At 45.3% G+C, this 16,124-nt stretch overlaps 4 protein-coding genes across 4 annotated transcripts; 2 read left to right on the top strand and 2 right to left on the bottom strand.

Annotated features, from left to right (window-relative positions):
• Positions 1 to 507: 507 nt before the first annotated feature.
• On the bottom strand, positions 508 to 1,430 carry LOC112873184. The gene is made up of 4 exons (XM_025936203.1): positions 1,350 to 1,430; positions 1,089 to 1,278; positions 748 to 869; positions 508 to 522 (listed from the first exon to the last, which is right to left on the bottom strand). The coding sequence occupies exons 1-4, from the start codon at positions 1,428 to 1,430 to the stop codon at positions 508 to 510; spliced, it is 408 nt and encodes a 135-aa protein (XP_025791988.1).
• Positions 1,431 to 2,719: 1,289 nt separating this feature from the next.
• Positions 2,720 to 3,912, top strand: LOC112877106 (protein EXORDIUM-like 5). The gene has a single exon (XM_025941313.1). The coding sequence runs from the start codon at positions 2,776 to 2,778 to the stop codon at positions 3,781 to 3,783; it is 1,008 nt and encodes a 335-aa protein (XP_025797098.1). The 5' UTR covers positions 2,720 to 2,775; the 3' UTR covers positions 3,784 to 3,912.
• Positions 3,913 to 4,110: 198 nt separating this feature from the next.
• LOC112878074 (NEDD8-like) lies at positions 4,111 to 4,767 on the top strand. The gene has a single exon (XM_025942474.1). It carries the CDS (start codon positions 4,215 to 4,217, stop codon positions 4,635 to 4,637), a length of 423 nt encoding a protein of 140 aa, XP_025798259.1. The 5' UTR covers positions 4,111 to 4,214; the 3' UTR covers positions 4,638 to 4,767.
• A 4,357-nt stretch (positions 4,768 to 9,124) lies between these two features.
• On the bottom strand, positions 9,125 to 11,603 carry LOC112873975 (ABC transporter F family member 4). Its single transcript, XM_025937095.1, has one exon. It carries the CDS (start codon positions 11,517 to 11,519, stop codon positions 9,378 to 9,380), a length of 2,142 nt encoding a protein of 713 aa, XP_025792880.1. The 5' UTR covers positions 11,520 to 11,603; the 3' UTR covers positions 9,125 to 9,377.
• Between the last annotated feature and the right edge of the window lie 4,521 nt (positions 11,604 to 16,124).

The following is a 16,124-nucleotide window of genomic DNA, read 5'->3' as shown; positions in this document are numbered from 1 at the left end:
AAGTGTTACCGCGTTGAGAGTGACAAGCACTCCACTTTTGTGCATCTCATAGGATGAACGCAACAAACAACTCGAACTGAATGAAAGAATCAAGAAGGCATTATTCCTCAAGGCATCATCATCTGAGAAGGACACTTTTATTGTGTAGTACAAAAGCTAGGTCTCCGATAGCTACAAAACCAAAGACAACGTAATACGATAGGAGTAAGAGGACGCAGCAGAAGCATCCAACCAGCATATCGAGTGGTCATCGCAATGGAATATTACAGCAACAGCAAACTGCACCGAGAAGCAGAAGGTGGAAAGTGCCCGAATTTGATGTCTATAGAATAGCAGAACTGTTGAAAGGCACATAGTGTTCCAAGTTCCAACATGACAGCAAAGCTGGAAGGCACAAAGTGCCCGAAGTGGAAATGGCTCAAGTTTGATGTGTACAATGTGACAGTAGTATTGCAGAATGATTCTTGGCCAGAGTAAATCTTCTAAAACCTAGGCAATCTCCCCTGCTCAATCACTGTCATCCTGATGGGATCAAACACGAGGGTAAATGTTGTGGAATGTCCGAAATTGGGAAATACTATACTCCTATAGAGGCCTATGGCCAATGTCATCTGAACATTTAGAAGTGGTGTACACTAGTTGACATGTGCTCTAATGTATTCTCATATTTCAAATAATCAATTATTCAAGATGGGATAACACGGCAAAATAATCAGAGGTACAAAATATTTATTGAATAGACAGTACCTCACTATCACTGTCAATAAGAAATGGGAATGTGCTATCGTCATGTCCTCCAGCGTAGACACTGTCGGAAGCTGGATGCCTTAAGTCAGGGTCACCTTGATTTTTACAACCAAGGCATCTTCCTGCAAAATAGTTAAAACCACTAATTAGCTTGTCCTAGATGTCATATATTTAAAAACAGAGGCAGTACACAAGAACTAAGAAAACAGTAAGGAAGAAATGCATGGCTCGAGATTTGTGTCGATACATTAGACAGCTATGGAGTGCACAAACTACTAAACATCAATAACTTTATGGAATTGTATAAAAATCAGAGTATTACTATTGGAACCAAATCATACCATTGTGATTATCTTGTAGAAGTCTGCAGCAAGACACATCACAACTCTCTCCATCCGGGATTACTTCAGCAAAAAACAAGTGAATGGCACTACGTTGCATAGCTGTGAAGTTAAAATGCCGATAAAAATTGACCGCTCCTTCAACAATGAAGCTTTCTTTTATTGCTTTCACAAACTCAAAACCCAAATCCTGAAATTATGTCACATTAGCATATAAATTTTTTTTTAAAAAGGAAAATGTAATATCAAAGACTCACAAACCTCATCAAGGTTTTGTTCAGAGTTGTACTTCTTTAGAGCTGACTGCATGTATCGTTCCATAAGATCATTATGCAGCTTCATCTTTTCTTCTTTTTGAGTGTTCCCTTTCTGTTGTCCTTGGCCTATTTGATTCATCCTCTAGGTGCTTAATGAAGTCTTTCTTAAGATCGCTCCACCTCCATTCTGTTATGGTCTGGATATAATAACGGCAATAGAAAAGGGTGAAGACCATGTTGAGAGAGGAGATGTGAGAAGAGGATCAGATTCTCATGTGCTTACACGGGCTCCGGTTCTTGAGTAGCCATCACGGTCTGCCCCGATCGCAGGTGCACACCTTGCGAAGAAGAAAGAGGCGGCGAGTTTCTCCTAGAACGCAAGACATGGACGGACGGACGGACGGCCGGTTATATATGTATATACACACGGCCCTGTTCGTTGGCAGTCACAAACCGATCCGAGTTCGTCGTAGCTCGGCCGCCGCCATCGAAGCCGTCGTGACCGGCGCAGCCTCGGCGTCGGAGATTCAGGTCAGAGGGAGTCTCGTGCGAAGTTGGGAAACCGTCCCAGATTCCATCAAGGCAAGGCGCGTCTCGATTGAGAAGACGCATTACGCAAAGTCAAAGCCTGTTTCTTTCGTTGGATTGGGAGTATAGAGCAAGCCGGCGTGACGGGCGAAACGGGCCGCGGCCATGAGATGGGTTCGAACAAAACGAGAAGCGGTTGCACGGACCACCACGGAGCAACATGGCAAAATCGTCCTGAGCAGAGCAATGAACGCAGCCAACCACCTCCGCGGTGGTCCATGCCCAGCGAGGCAGCGAGGGTACGGAGCCCTGCCGCCTGCCGGCCGCTGTCCCGCACCTCTGGATCGGACTCGGGGCCGAGCGAGACCTCTTCGTCGTCGTCGCTTTCCCGAACAGTGGCGATCACCCTGTTGCGGCAGCTGAGCGCGCGGCACAGAACCAAATTAGGTGCAGCTCCTCCTCAGTTTCGCTCATCAGTCGCATATTCGTGAAGGGAGCTCGCGCGTGCCGCCTCGCTGGGCGTTCGTTGCTCAGGCGATGGATTGAAAAATATGAAACGCTATTTAAGAGTTATTTTGATATTATTAGAATGGAAATATACCTGCATTCATGTTCCCGAAACATGAACCGTTACACCGTACCACGTTTCTGAGCAGCACTGTGGTTCCCCACTCTCTCACTCTCGCTCAGCAACAGCGGCATTGCGTGCATGCAGCTGGCTCCAGCTCCCCACCTCCAATCCCATCGGTGCCAGTTGCCAGCCCACCCTGCCTCCCACCACCGCTAGCCCTCCGTCCTTTTTTAATACCCGCCCCATGCTCCTCTCCCTGCACTCACTCACAGAGTCACAGTCGCACAGCAAGCACGAGCACGACCACCGCGCGCTCGAACAGGCCGACGAAATGGCGCTCGCCGCCGCCGCCGTCCTCCTCTTGCTGATCCCTGGCCTTCTCCTCACGGCGATGGCGGCCACGCCGTACCCTCACGGCGCCCGCGGCGACCCGCTCCTCGGCGCGTCCAAGAGGTACGAGGGCAGCTCCGACCTGGTGGACCTCCGCTACCACATGGGCCCCGTCCTCTCCGCCGCGCCGCTCCGCCTCTACGTGCTCTGGTACGGCCGCTGGGACCCCGCGCACCAGGCCCCCGTCCGCGACTTCCTCCTCTCCCTCTCCGACCCGTCCCCGCCGCCGCCCTCCGTCGCCGCCTGGTGGGCCACCGCCGCTCTCTACGCCGACCAGACCCTCGCCAATGTCACCCGCCGCGTCGCGCTCGCGGGGGAGGCCGCCGACGCGTCCGCCTCGCTCGGCCGCGCGCTCTCCCGCCTCGACATCCAGCGGGTGCTCGCCGCCGCCGTCGCCGCGGGCCGGCTCCCCGCCGACGCGCGCGGCGGCGCGTACCTCGTGCTCACGGCGCCCGGCGTCGGCGTCCAGGACTTCTGCCGCGCCGTCTGCGGCTTCCACTACTTCACCTTCCCCTCGCTCGTGGGGCACACGCTCCCCTACGCCTGGGTCGGCCACAGCGGCGGCCGCTGCGCCGACGTCTGCGCGTACCCGTTCGCGCTCCCGTCCTACATGTCCCGGAGCGGCGTGGCGGCGCTGCGCCCGCCCAACGGCGACGCGGGCGTCGACGGCATGGTCAGCGTCATCGCGCACGAGCTGGCCGAGCTCGCCACCAACCCGCTCATCAACGCCTGGTACGCAGGGGAGGACCCCACCGCGCCCACAGAGATCGCCGACCTCTGCGAGGGGGTGTACGGCACGGGCGGCGGCGGCGGGTACGCCGGGAAGGTGGCGGTGGACGCGCAGGGGAGGAGCTGGAATGTGAACGGCAGGAACGGGAGGAAGTTCTTGGTGCAGTGGCTGTGGAGCCCAGAGGCCAAAGCCTGCGTGGGGCCCAATGCCAGCGACTAGGCTGTGTTGTTGGTCAACAACGCTAGCATGTACTATACTAGTATTATTAGGGGGAAAGTAGCATTATTTTGGGGATTTGTAATCGTATTTTTTCGATTTACATATAAAGCTATTAACTTGATTGTCGTATTTGGGCTTGGTAAGCGAAATTCAGCTCGGCGGCATTGACCAGGCCGTGTGTTTCCGGCCCAGATGACAGAGTGCGTACGAGAGGAGTGGCGGAACCGGAGTCCAGTCCGATCTCGACTCGATGGTCTGGTCCACACCTTCCATAAATCCATCCGGCCTGGCCCAACCCAGCTGCAGGAACAAAAACCAACCTGGAGAAGAGTTGTTCTCGGTGGCACACGCAGCTACTTGCCGGCGAAGCCATCTGAGAGGAACCGATCGTCCGCCGTCGTCGCCGTGAGCGACTAACCAGCGTCGTGGCCATGGCCCAGATGCGTGGCAGGGTGGGCGACCCGGCGTTCTTCGCCGGCAGGCAGCTGCCCGGCTACGGCGCGGGGAAGGGGGCGCCCGAGGTCGACGCGCTCGCCGAGAGGATGAATGCGATCGACGTCGACGGCGAGCCCGCGGCGGACATGGCGGTGGACGACGTGGAGGTCGCCCGGAGGATCAAGGTCAAGACGCTCACGGGCAGGGAGATCGACGTGGACGTGGAGCCCACGGACCCCGTGGGCAGGATCAAGGAGCGCGTCGAGGAGCAGGAGGGCATCCCGCCCGAGCAGCAGCGGCTCATCTTCGGCGGCAAGCAGCTCGCCGACGGCAAGACCGTGCGGGAGAGCAACGTCACGGCCGGTTCCGTCATCCACCTCGTCCTCGCGCTAAGAGGCGGTCGTCGTAATAATAAGTAACTTTTGCTACAGTTACGAGGTTGCTGATTGTAGAAGGTACACTTAAGGCTGCTGTTCTTACATCCAACGGTTCATAATCCTTGGATGACTTGTGGATTTGTAGGTTTTTTTTCTAATTGTCATATTCGGGTGCATGGTGATCGTTTTTGTGTATGCTTTTAGTAATTTACACTCCCTTCGTTCCAAATTATAGTTCATTTTAATAATTTAAATATATAATTTTTTCTCTATATCTAGACACAGTATTGCGGAGGGAGTATAATTGATGGAAGTATAATAATATCAAAAAAGGACAATAAGGTTACATGGGTGTTGGATTATAGCAGGCGGGAAAAAAAATTAATCAGGTCACGTGGCTAGGTCACGACAAAAACGTAGGAAAACTATGAAGGAAGGCTATCTTACGCAAAATACTTGAATAAATTTCGCTAACCTGTCAACATTTGGGGTCAATACTATTTACAAACCCACGAACTATTGTGTCTTTCACACCCCCTGAATGCTCATGATCGACTCTTTGGAGAAGTTATTGCTCCTTTGTGCCACAAAGGCAAGGCAAGGCCTTGCTTATTCTAGCTTACATATCGAGATTGCAGCTTACAGGTTGTTACCATCTACAAGAAACAAACATGTCTTAGATTGTAACAATTCGTACACCCCATACTGTAACAAACGGGGCCTATGTTGTACAACTAGAAATTCTGATAAGAGTGAAAAAAATGTTAACCTTTCATACAAATTTTGTATTTTTTTTGCGAAAGGGATTTTGTATTTAAATTGATCCAATACCACTGCTTGATTCGTTCAAGGTGGTTGCCAAAGAGGCAAAGAAGTAAGCCATTGGCTAGATAAAACTTAACTAGAGCATAAGCTGAATGATCCCACAGAGATTCGTAGGTTATTGAATTTTAAGAACCCACGGACCAGCTTACTGGAAGAATCACGCTACGAGCTGCCTTTAAAAGAAGGTTTGGTTTGATTATAATGGCTAAACATTAGGCACCAAACCAGCATCTAATTTGGACCTCTATATTACTGGGACCCCACCAATCTTTATAGTGTCTTTGTTCCTAAATATAGATCGTTTTCGTTTTATAACAGTCATATTTCTATAACTTTAACTAACTTTATAGAAAAATACATTAACTATAGCATCAAAAAAACACAATTAACACAAATCTGGTATCTAGATGGTAGTGCATTTTTTATAAACTTAATTAAAGTTAAAAGTTTGAGTTAAGATAAAATTAAGATAATTTATATTTTAGGTACTTTTTTCAGATTACACAATTTTACTCAATTTTGGGGATGCAATTAAGTTTCTCCGAAACTCAATAACAATGAAGTTTGTGTGTCGGAGAGAGAAGACGGGGAGGCGGGATGTCTTTTCGTGGTGCTATACATGGCCAACTCTTGGCTTAGTGGGACTTTGGATCTATGCAAATGCTAACACCACATATAATAACAGACACCTATGCTGACTCTCTCAAAAGTTCAACATATGCAGACTATAAAATACGCAAAGGCCTAGCGCTGCTGCTCAAAATATATGTATGTCAAAGCTGCTGTTTGCAGCTGGGCAACATGCGAACCATACTGAGTCGTATATGTATGTCTTATGTGTTATTGAAACTAAAAACAAATTATTCACTTGTAATTATATTAATTATATATTCCTCCGTTTCAAACTGTAGATCATTTTGGTAAATCTAAATACATCATTTTGTTATATATCTGGATATAATGTATATCTAGATGCATAACAAAATTTATGTATCTAGTTTTGCCAAAACGACCTACAATTTAAAACGGAGGAAGTATGTGTTATGCATAGTAGAAATCACCAGATTGGAAACAATCTGTTAAAACTGCACTCAGCTAAATGCAAATTTTCACTTCAAATCAGCCCTTCTTCCACGGTTGATAGAAGGAAAGGGGATTACTGATCCAAGAAAATTAGTAGAAGATGGCCCCAGGGGAATGCAAACGTAGAGAAAGCAAGGCTTCCAAACTTTGAGATGGCTTATTGCACAGTGAGACAGCTATTTTCCCTAGCAAACAAATGACCTCTTCAGCATCCTTTGTTGGATCATGCCCATGATCCTCGCAGCATACTGCTGAGCAGAAAAGATAATACAGTTATTACAATTAAATGTATTTTTGGACCCCACAACAAAGTATATTAAATATTTACAAGTTTGCTTCTGATTTACCAGAAACCTAGCCAGACACAGAAACGGTTCTGACATGCTCAACGATACATATGAACTAAAGGAAGATCAACGAAATTTGATCATCTGGTTAGTATGTGACTTTCTCCGAGGACCCTCCATATGAACCAAGCTTTTTTATAATGATCAGTGCAGTGACCAGGCTACAAAAACTTGCCCTTTATTCCCTAAAATAAAACATTCCTCTTCATTCCTTAGAAAGACTTACCGCTACATTCCCTAAACAAAACTTGCCCCTTAAACAAGAAAAAATGATTTATTATGAATATTTATTGAAGAAAATACTTTTTTTAATAGGCATTGCTGAAAATACTTAACCCTTCTTAATAGCAGACATTCTTCTTTCAGTTTTCCTGATTCCATCAGGATCTTCACCTTTTCATCTTTAACATGCATACAAAAGGTGAAACTAGTCAAGAGACACATTCATCCATTATGAGTTTATGACACGAGTGCTGATGTGCAACAGAACCCCCTGGCTCCAAACATGAAACATGTGACATTCTAAGGGAGTAGGGGACAACTAATACTGTATCGATCAAGGATGGTACTAGCAGACTACCAGGGCAAGCAGTGTTGTTAATCTAGTTCAGAACATTATTGAAGAATTTCCCTGGGGAAAATCTACATTTAAACTCATTTTGTCCATATTTTTGAAAAGAATCATATGGCTCAGTTTTATTTTCCAACAACTAGGAGCAAAGTGTACAAAAATGTAACAGCATTATGAACTATGAAGTATCAACTTTGTGACAATGTCAGATGAGACCCTCACAAACAAAAAAAAAGGTCAGATGAGACTGCACCATCCTTGTAATATTTAAAACACTCGTCACAGCATTCAAAATACATAGCTTTGAAAATTAATGACAAATAGAAAGTGTAGAAGTACTACTAAAGATAAGTTCTGAAGATCCTTAACAAAAATTTGATCTCTACCCTAAAAAAATAATAGTTCGATCTCTCTGTTTCTCTAATAGGTATTTGTTCCTGTGAGAAGAGCACAAGTGCTTAGATCTGTAATGGACACCACTATAGATGTCAGATTATTCAATCTACAGGGAAAAAAAACTCTCACTAGAACTTCAAGAACAAAATTTAGACAGAGTGAAGATGTACCTTCTTCTGAGAGGCTTGTGCAAGTGCTTTAGATTCACCAAAGTACACGGAAATTCAACACAAATTACAGTGAAGGATGTTCAGACTATTTCAAAGCAATATCTTAGCCATCATGTAATGATGAAAGCTCTAGCTAAAACAACATGAATTAAACAGGTGGCTCAGGCTACAGGATATTACGATATACCAAAGAAGGCAAGAACGGAAAGGTTGCATGGCTAAAGACATGCAACTGACGTGAAGATATACACCATCATGTCTCACTGTGCAATAATTAGCAAACGAATCATACAAACAGATACTATAAGATTTTCAAGCCTTTTTTATAATATAAAGAAAACAGATATTATCAGAATCTCATACACTTTAACGCATGACCAAAGAAAATAAAATCTGATAAAAAACAAGAATATTCTGTGATAGATACCATGGTAAAAAATCTGGAAGTTAGCAAAATGTTTGCATAAAAACCAAAAATAATTTCTGATACGCATTTAACATTAAAGCAACATCATTGCTTTCATAATGATCAGATCACTGGCTAAACTAACATGAATATGTCTACAACATTCTTACAGCTTCATCACCTCAGACATAAAGTGAACAAAACAAAGATTTATGAGGCTAAGGGACTAGATGCAATTGGTGTGGTGGTATATCACTGAAAAAAAAGGTCATTGCACTGTGGTTGCAACAATCATCAATTATCAGTCTTAGACTCATATATTGAGCACAAAACAAAGCACAGCTCATCTTGTAGTGCTTTGGACTCATAACCATAAGAATAACATCCGAGCCAGAAAAAACAAAACTATCTAATCCACATCACATTTTCGTCGTTTCGCAGTTAATTATAGGCACCATGTTTGCATCAGTTCTTGGAACCAATTACAAACTAATCTATGATTTTTTTCAATGTACAGTGTGACATAAGGCACAAAATAGTCAAGATCAAGCACTTCAGGGGAAAAAAAAGATAACACAGGAAGTCAGGAATATTCCAAAAAGACAATTGTACAATATATTACAGAATACGAACATAAAACCTGATATACATTTAATATTAAAAGTGAAATTTATGTCACCTTGCAACATTTATTATGTGGTTAAATACCATATGCAGTTCATGTGGAGGTATATCACTGAAAAATGTCTGACGGAACCATAACTCAGAACAAAACATACACTCAAATACTACCATATTCTCAGGCTTTCTTATAACATAAAGTAAAGCAAGCACGCCTCATCTTACATTGTTTCAGAGTTGTAACCATATGAATACTCTGCAAACCAGAGAAAATAAAACCCACTAATAGTACATGCAATTTCAGTGCAAGAAAACAGCTTGTTCTACAAAGAACATGCAAAGCACTTCTGATTTGGAGCAGCATTATTCTTCAACTTCCTTCTTTATTTCTTCCATGAGTTCATCCTTGTAATCCTCAAATGTACCATCATATTTCTTCACTGTGCCATCCTCCACAACCCATATCTCACTCCTTTGCTCATCCTCACAAACACGAGATATCAACCGTGAGTCATGACTAACCAAGACAACACCTCCAGTGAACTCATCCAGTGCATCTGCCAATGCATCAATACTTTGCATGTCCAAGTGATTTGTTGGCTCATCAAGCAGGAGAATGTGAGGTTGAGACATCGATATAGAAGTGAACACAACACGGGCCTTCTGACCACCAGACAATTTAACAATAGGAGTGAGATGGTTGTGTCCAGGTAACCCAAACTTCCCAAGCTTAGCACGGACAGCCTCTGCTTTGCTCATTCCCTCCTGATCTGGGTGAAGCCTCAACAAATATTGAACTGCATTTTCCTCCATTGTCAACAAGTCAACAAAATGCTGTGAGTATCGCCCAATCCTAAGCTTCTGACTCCTCCTAACCTCCCCTTCTGTAGGGCTAAGATCACCAGCAAGTAAATTAAGCAGGGTAGACTTCCCTGCCCCATTGGGCCCAACAATAGCTACACGAGTACCCATATCAATGCCAACATCAACATCGGACAGCTTGAAGTCTGGCCTACCTGGGTAGCTGAACCCTACCTCAATGAGCTGAAGGAGAGGTGGTGTAAGCTCAGTAGGCTCTGGGAAATGGAACTCAACACTGTAGTCACGCCACTTCTGTGGCACAGCCACCTGTTTCTGGTCATCATCATCATCTGCTGCATTCTTCCCTTTACCCTTGTTCTTGGCAGCCTCTTTAGCAGCCTTTGACAGCGCCTGACCTTTAACCTTATCCTGCGCAGCCTTGCTACCAGACTTCCTGGCTGCTTTCATCTGCTTCTCGTACACCTCAAATTTTCGGTTCATCTCCTTCCTCTTCTGCTCATAGCCACTCTCAAAATCATCAAAATTGCCACGGTAGACATGCAGACTCTTATCATGCAAATGTATGATCTCATTGCACACTGTATTCAGGAAGTCCCGGTCATGGGACACAACGATCAATGTCTTCTTCCACTGTGAGCACAAGTATTCCTCCAACCATAGCACAGCTCTGAGATCCAGATGGTTAGTCGGCTCATCCAGGAGGAGCAGCGTTGGCTGCATGAAGAGCGCACGGGCAAGTGATATGCGCATCCTCCAGCCACCACTGAAGGACTTTGTGGATCTGGCCTGCATAGCCTGATCAAATCCCAGCCCCGCGAGGATCTTTGATGCACGCGCCCGGGCCGCATCCGAGTCCCGGAGATTCAGCTTCTCATACACCTCAACAAGACGCTCGTTGTCATCAGCGTTATTAGACGCCTCAAGCCTGGCCTGCTCAGCACGGAGAGCTGTGAGCTCCTCATCAGCAGCAACCACAGCCTCGAGGGCCGACCGGTCATCACCAATAATCTCCTGCTCCACGAGCAAGACATCAATGTTCCGGGGCACGGGGACCTGGCGCCAGGCCAGGAGCTTGAGCAGGGTGGACTTGCCCATGCCGTTGGGGCCGACGAGGCCGTACCTCCGGCCGTGCGAGATCCGGAGGGAGGCGCTCTTGAGCAGCTCCTTGCCGCGCGCGGAGATGGAGAAGTTCTCGAGCACGATATCCTTGACGTTGTCGTCGACGGCGCCGTCATCGGCGGTGGCGGATCCGGGGACGCGCGCGCCGATGACTACGGAGAAGGCGTCGCGGTCGTCGCGGAGCGCCTCCTGCCTGGCGGCCTCGGCGGCCGCGGCCGCCATGGCCTCACGCTTGTCCTTCTTCTTCGCGTCCTTCTGCGAGGCGACGCCGGCGCTGAGGTCGATGGCGGCGGCGCGGGACGGTTTGGGCTTGGCGGCGGCGAGTGCTTCCTCGTCCTCCTCCTCGTCGGAGGGGGGCAGGTCGATGTCGCCCATGTAGGAGGAGGCCGGCGCCTTAGAGGGCTTGCCCTTGGGCTTGGAGGGCGCCGCCGACTTGGAGGGCTTGCCCTTGGCCGCGGGCGCGTCCATGGAGGCGAGCATGGCGGAGACCGACATGGGCTTGTCCTTCTTCCCGCCGCCGCCAGCGGCGGAGGAGGAAGACGAGGAGGAGTCTTTGCGTCCCATCGGTGCGGCGGCGGCGGCGTGGGATGGGGGATTTAGGTTTGGCTTAGCGCCTCAGGGTTAGATCGGGGATGCGTTTATTCCTGTGGATGTCATAGCCCGATAGGAGAGATGGTCCGGCCCGTCTCCGTCTCCGTCTTCGGTCGGTTTCATCGCGGAATTTTTTCTGAAAAAGGTTAAAAAAAATTAAATTCGAAAAAGGTGCCGATACGCAAATTTTCGAAAAATGGATACCTCCCACCCGATCGGGCGGGAGGTATGGGGCCGGAGATCTTCCGCCCATCCAACGGGCGGGAGGTGCCAAAACTTTTTCTAGACCCCTCCCGAGAGTCTCTTCGCGAATAAGTAACTTTTCTTATTCACGAAGAGACTCCTGATGCGGCCGCGGGGGCGTCCCGCCCGTTGGGCGGGAGGTAGTGCGGAAGGGCATCCCGTCCGTTGGGCGGGCGGGAGGTCCCCCCTCCCCCGCTATATAAGCCCCCACCTACCCCTAAATTTCCATTTTATTCAGCAAAAACCAGGAAAAAAAGAAAAGAGAAGAGAGAAAGAGAAAAGAGGAAGCGGCGAAACCCTGTTCACACGTCGGTTTGGAGGTATATTCTCGTTCTAGTTGTATAATTACTTGAAAATAACTATAATCTAGGAAATATTTCTTAGAGCAGTTACATTTTGAATAGTTTTTAGTATTTTTAATTGTTTTTGTATAATTTATATTCTGAATAGTTTACAATCTGGAAAATATAATCTGAAAATCGCTAAAAATTAGGGTTGTTGTGTAATATGTAGTATAACTAGTTTATTAATAATTGACAGATATGTCTTATAAGAAGAGTACTTTCAGTATATATTACGGAGAAAGAAATGAGATTTATGGGCCGAATGGTGTAGATTTAAGTGAATTCAATTGTGCGGTTAGAGGAATTACCAGACCGCACGAGAGGATATTTGAATCCCTATACAACTGGTTAATGAGCAGATTAAGGATTAATCAGGAGACACACACTGTGAGTGTTCAGTGCGTTATAAATCGTACCACTCACGCTTTGATCTGGGAGCTGATGCCACTTGCAAGCAACGAGGATCTCGATCAGCGGTGAAAACCTTTTCTAAATGGATTGACAATGAACCGAAGGAGAAGCGAAGGAGAAGTGGGGGTTGCTTTACGATACCGATAGTGCAAGGTACGGCATAATGATCACCAACTTCGCCGAGGTTTACAATTGGATGATGCGAGGTGTTCGTGGCCTTCCACTGGTTGCAATTATGGAATTCATCGTCCACGGATGTACCGATTACTTTAGGGTTCGGTTCACTAAAAATCAGGCATACATGCAAGATTCTGACAGATATTTTGGGAGCATGATGATAGATTATATGACCAGGAAGGCAGCTAGCGCCTAGCTACACCACGTACGGCAATATGGTACACAAGAGCTCAAGTTTGAGGTAGCTCCTAGAGATAGAGCACGACGTGGCATGAGACGTCAGACTCCTATAAAGGAGTGCATCCTCAAGGTTGATGGTACTTGTTGTTGCTCATGCATGAGTCCAAAGTTGCTGCACATACCTTGTTCTCATTTAATGGCTGCTTGTGCGGATATTGGACATCCTGTCGATATATATGTTTCCCGTTACTTCAGAAAGGAGACAATTGCTAGCACCTGGCAGTATGAGATCTATGGGTTCCGTATAGTTGGAGCGTTCACTGAGGCAGCGAATCCTGAGATCTATATTCTAGATCCGAGAACAGTTCGGGTTAAGAGAGGGCGCCGTCAGACACGGCATATTCGTAATGACATGGATGAGTCAGAGCTCCGTACGAGGATACAGCGCTACAGTGCATGTAACCAGAGTTGACACACGTATAAACGTTGTCCGAACAATGATGCTGGGTCTAATTCTGCTGAAGCAGGCCCTACAGATGATGCTACAGATGGAAGACCTCCAGTTGCATCAAGGAGTGGGAGACGTCGCTGATCGAGTGCTACTACGACATCAGGCATCGTTTAGTTGTAATTTTATTTGAACGTTGTTTGCTCATGTGTAATATTTGCCGCGTTGAGTTTGTATAAGACCTGGATGTGTATTTGTAATTTTAACACACCATTATGTGTATTTATAATATTTGCCGCAGTGACTTTTAACAGATCATTATGTGTGTTTGTAATTGTAACTGTGACTTGGCATTTGTATATTTAAACTATTTTTTTATTATACTATTTTATTTTTAATAGCTTGATGTATCGTACTATTGTAATATTTGGATTCTACGTTGCAAAACGTTATCGCTTAACCATCTTCAGATAAGTTTTAGATACCGTAATCTTTTTCGTAAAATTGAACTAAATTTTTTATGTATACGAAAGAGTATGATGAATAAATCTTGTATTTGAAAAAGGTATGAATTTTAAATAGTTTGTAAAACATAAATTCCAACAAAAAATAAGAAATAGGGCACCTCCCGCCCGTTGGACAGGCTGGATGCCTCCCGCCCGTTGGGTGGGCGGGATGCCTCAGGGATCTCTTCGCGAATAAGAAAAGTTCCTTATTCGTGAAGAGGCTCTCGGGAGGGGCCTGAAAAAAGTTTTGGCACCTCCCGCCCGTTGGATGGGCGGGAGGTCTCCGGCACCTTCGGGCGGGAGATACCCATTTTTCGAAAATTTGCGAATCGGCACCCCTTTTCAAATTTAATTTTTTAAACCTATTTTTTAAAAAAGTCTTTCATCGCGGGGCGTCGGGGATTTCGTGTCCAGCCCGTTTCTGCTGTTGAGTCGGACCACCACCTGTCAAGTGCGGCGGCACCGCCACCGCGACTCGTGCCGCTCGACGAGATTCGACTTTTTGCCAATTAAGTAAAGAGTCTTTTAGAGTTTTAGCTTCAATTTATAAGATGATTTTCAGGATTTAGTTGTTAAAGTTGAAGCCTAACCAATGGGATGTCGTACTATAGCTGTTGTAAATGTTTAACACATTTGAAGTGATACAATACAGATTCCAAACTTTTAGTGACCTGAAGCTCATGACTACGAGAAAAATTTGTTAACGTTTGATGGAGTAATTTGTCAATGTCCTCAGAAAGTATGTTTGTGTAGCCTGCAACTGTAAGCATAGAAAGAGGCTCCGCATAAATCTAGACGGAAAAGTTGACTGTCATCTGTAGTAACATGCACACCTTTTCAACTGCTGTCACAACATTGCATTTGCCATCCCTTGGACTGGGTGTTCGCTAACTTCGGTGTTGATGCAATTTTCACTTAGCTCGTCTTGGATCTCTGCAACAACTTTGCTCAGCCGCGCGGATTCTTCTTCCAATAGTTTCATAATTTCGGCCCTTTGATATCCATACAACTTTTCAAGTTCTGACAGTCCATTTCTAAAAAAACCATCATACAGTGCCTGCACTCCAAAATAAACTGTGCAAATTAAAGACGTCAAAAGGAAGAACAATATGATACATCAAAACTGTACCTATCTTTTCTCTATATTCGTGCATTCCTTTGCAAATGTTGTTCCATTTCAAGGCCCTGCACGTCCAAAAAGAATAGTTCTCAGCTAACAAAAAAAATGATTTTCTGTTACACCTTAACTTCTCTTATCCTTTCCAAGCTTATCTTGCTATCCTTAAAATTGCTCTGCAGCTTCACTATTTTAGCTTTAACTGACTCTTCTATTTGCCTCAAGAGATGCCTACACAAAAAAGAATATGTTAAATACATAAAATAGAATATCTCCAATGCAAATCAATCAGTAGCAAGGTACAAGTATGCAAACCACATTGGTTTAGCACCAGATCAACTCGAAAAATTCTCAACAAACAGTACTCGTGGAAACTTTGAAGGCATCGGTATTGCAGCACATGAGAAGGAATTAGGGTCTGCCAGTCATGTTTTATTACATCAAGTACGTGGCATAATTTGGCCAAAGAGGACATGACAATCTCAATCTCAATGGACTATAACTTAGCTGAATAAGACAACTAAGGAGACAAACACTAAATATATGAGTATCATCAATAACACAGGTAGTTTTTATCCATGTATGGAGCAGTATGTTGCATGAGAAACTGGAACTGCACAAGTCCTGAAATAGCTGGCAGCAAAGTTTCATACTTTCATTATTCCCTATCTTTCACATTCCTTAGGTTCCTGGAATAAAACTGACCAACATTGCATTACGATGTTCAGTGTCCCAGATAATATGTATCTTGCAAGACAAGTGAAAGGAATTAAAATAACTCAGTTGAATATGAATTATTCTTTATAATGGATAAGAGCTTAAGGTTTACAATGTACTTCAAAGTTGAAGTTCCACCATCAGAGTTAAAAATTTCAATTGTCAGCAGGATCATCTGGAAAGATAGAATCTCTTCAAAATAAATGTGTGAAGGATATTCGCAGTCTCTGCAATGAACATCATAGAACTTTAGAATAACCTGAAAGAAAACAGATATACATTAGAAAATTACACAAACTGTAGAGACTATAACAGAAAATAAACAACCAAGTAGGTAAATTCATAGGTGCTGGAATTTCTTGTATACTCAGAAGTTCATCAAGATCACAATATTAAATAGCAAAGAAGTCCTGCTAGGTCCAACCAGTTCGCAAC

Source organism: Panicum hallii, chromosome 9, assembly GCF_002211085.1.
Source record: "Panicum hallii strain FIL2 chromosome 9, PHallii_v3.1, whole genome shotgun sequence".
In the NCBI taxonomy this organism is placed as follows: domain Eukaryota; kingdom Viridiplantae; phylum Streptophyta; class Magnoliopsida; order Poales; family Poaceae; genus Panicum; species Panicum hallii.
The sequence above is the reverse complement of the archived record's forward strand: the minus strand, read 5'-3'. Positions and strand labels throughout refer to the sequence as shown.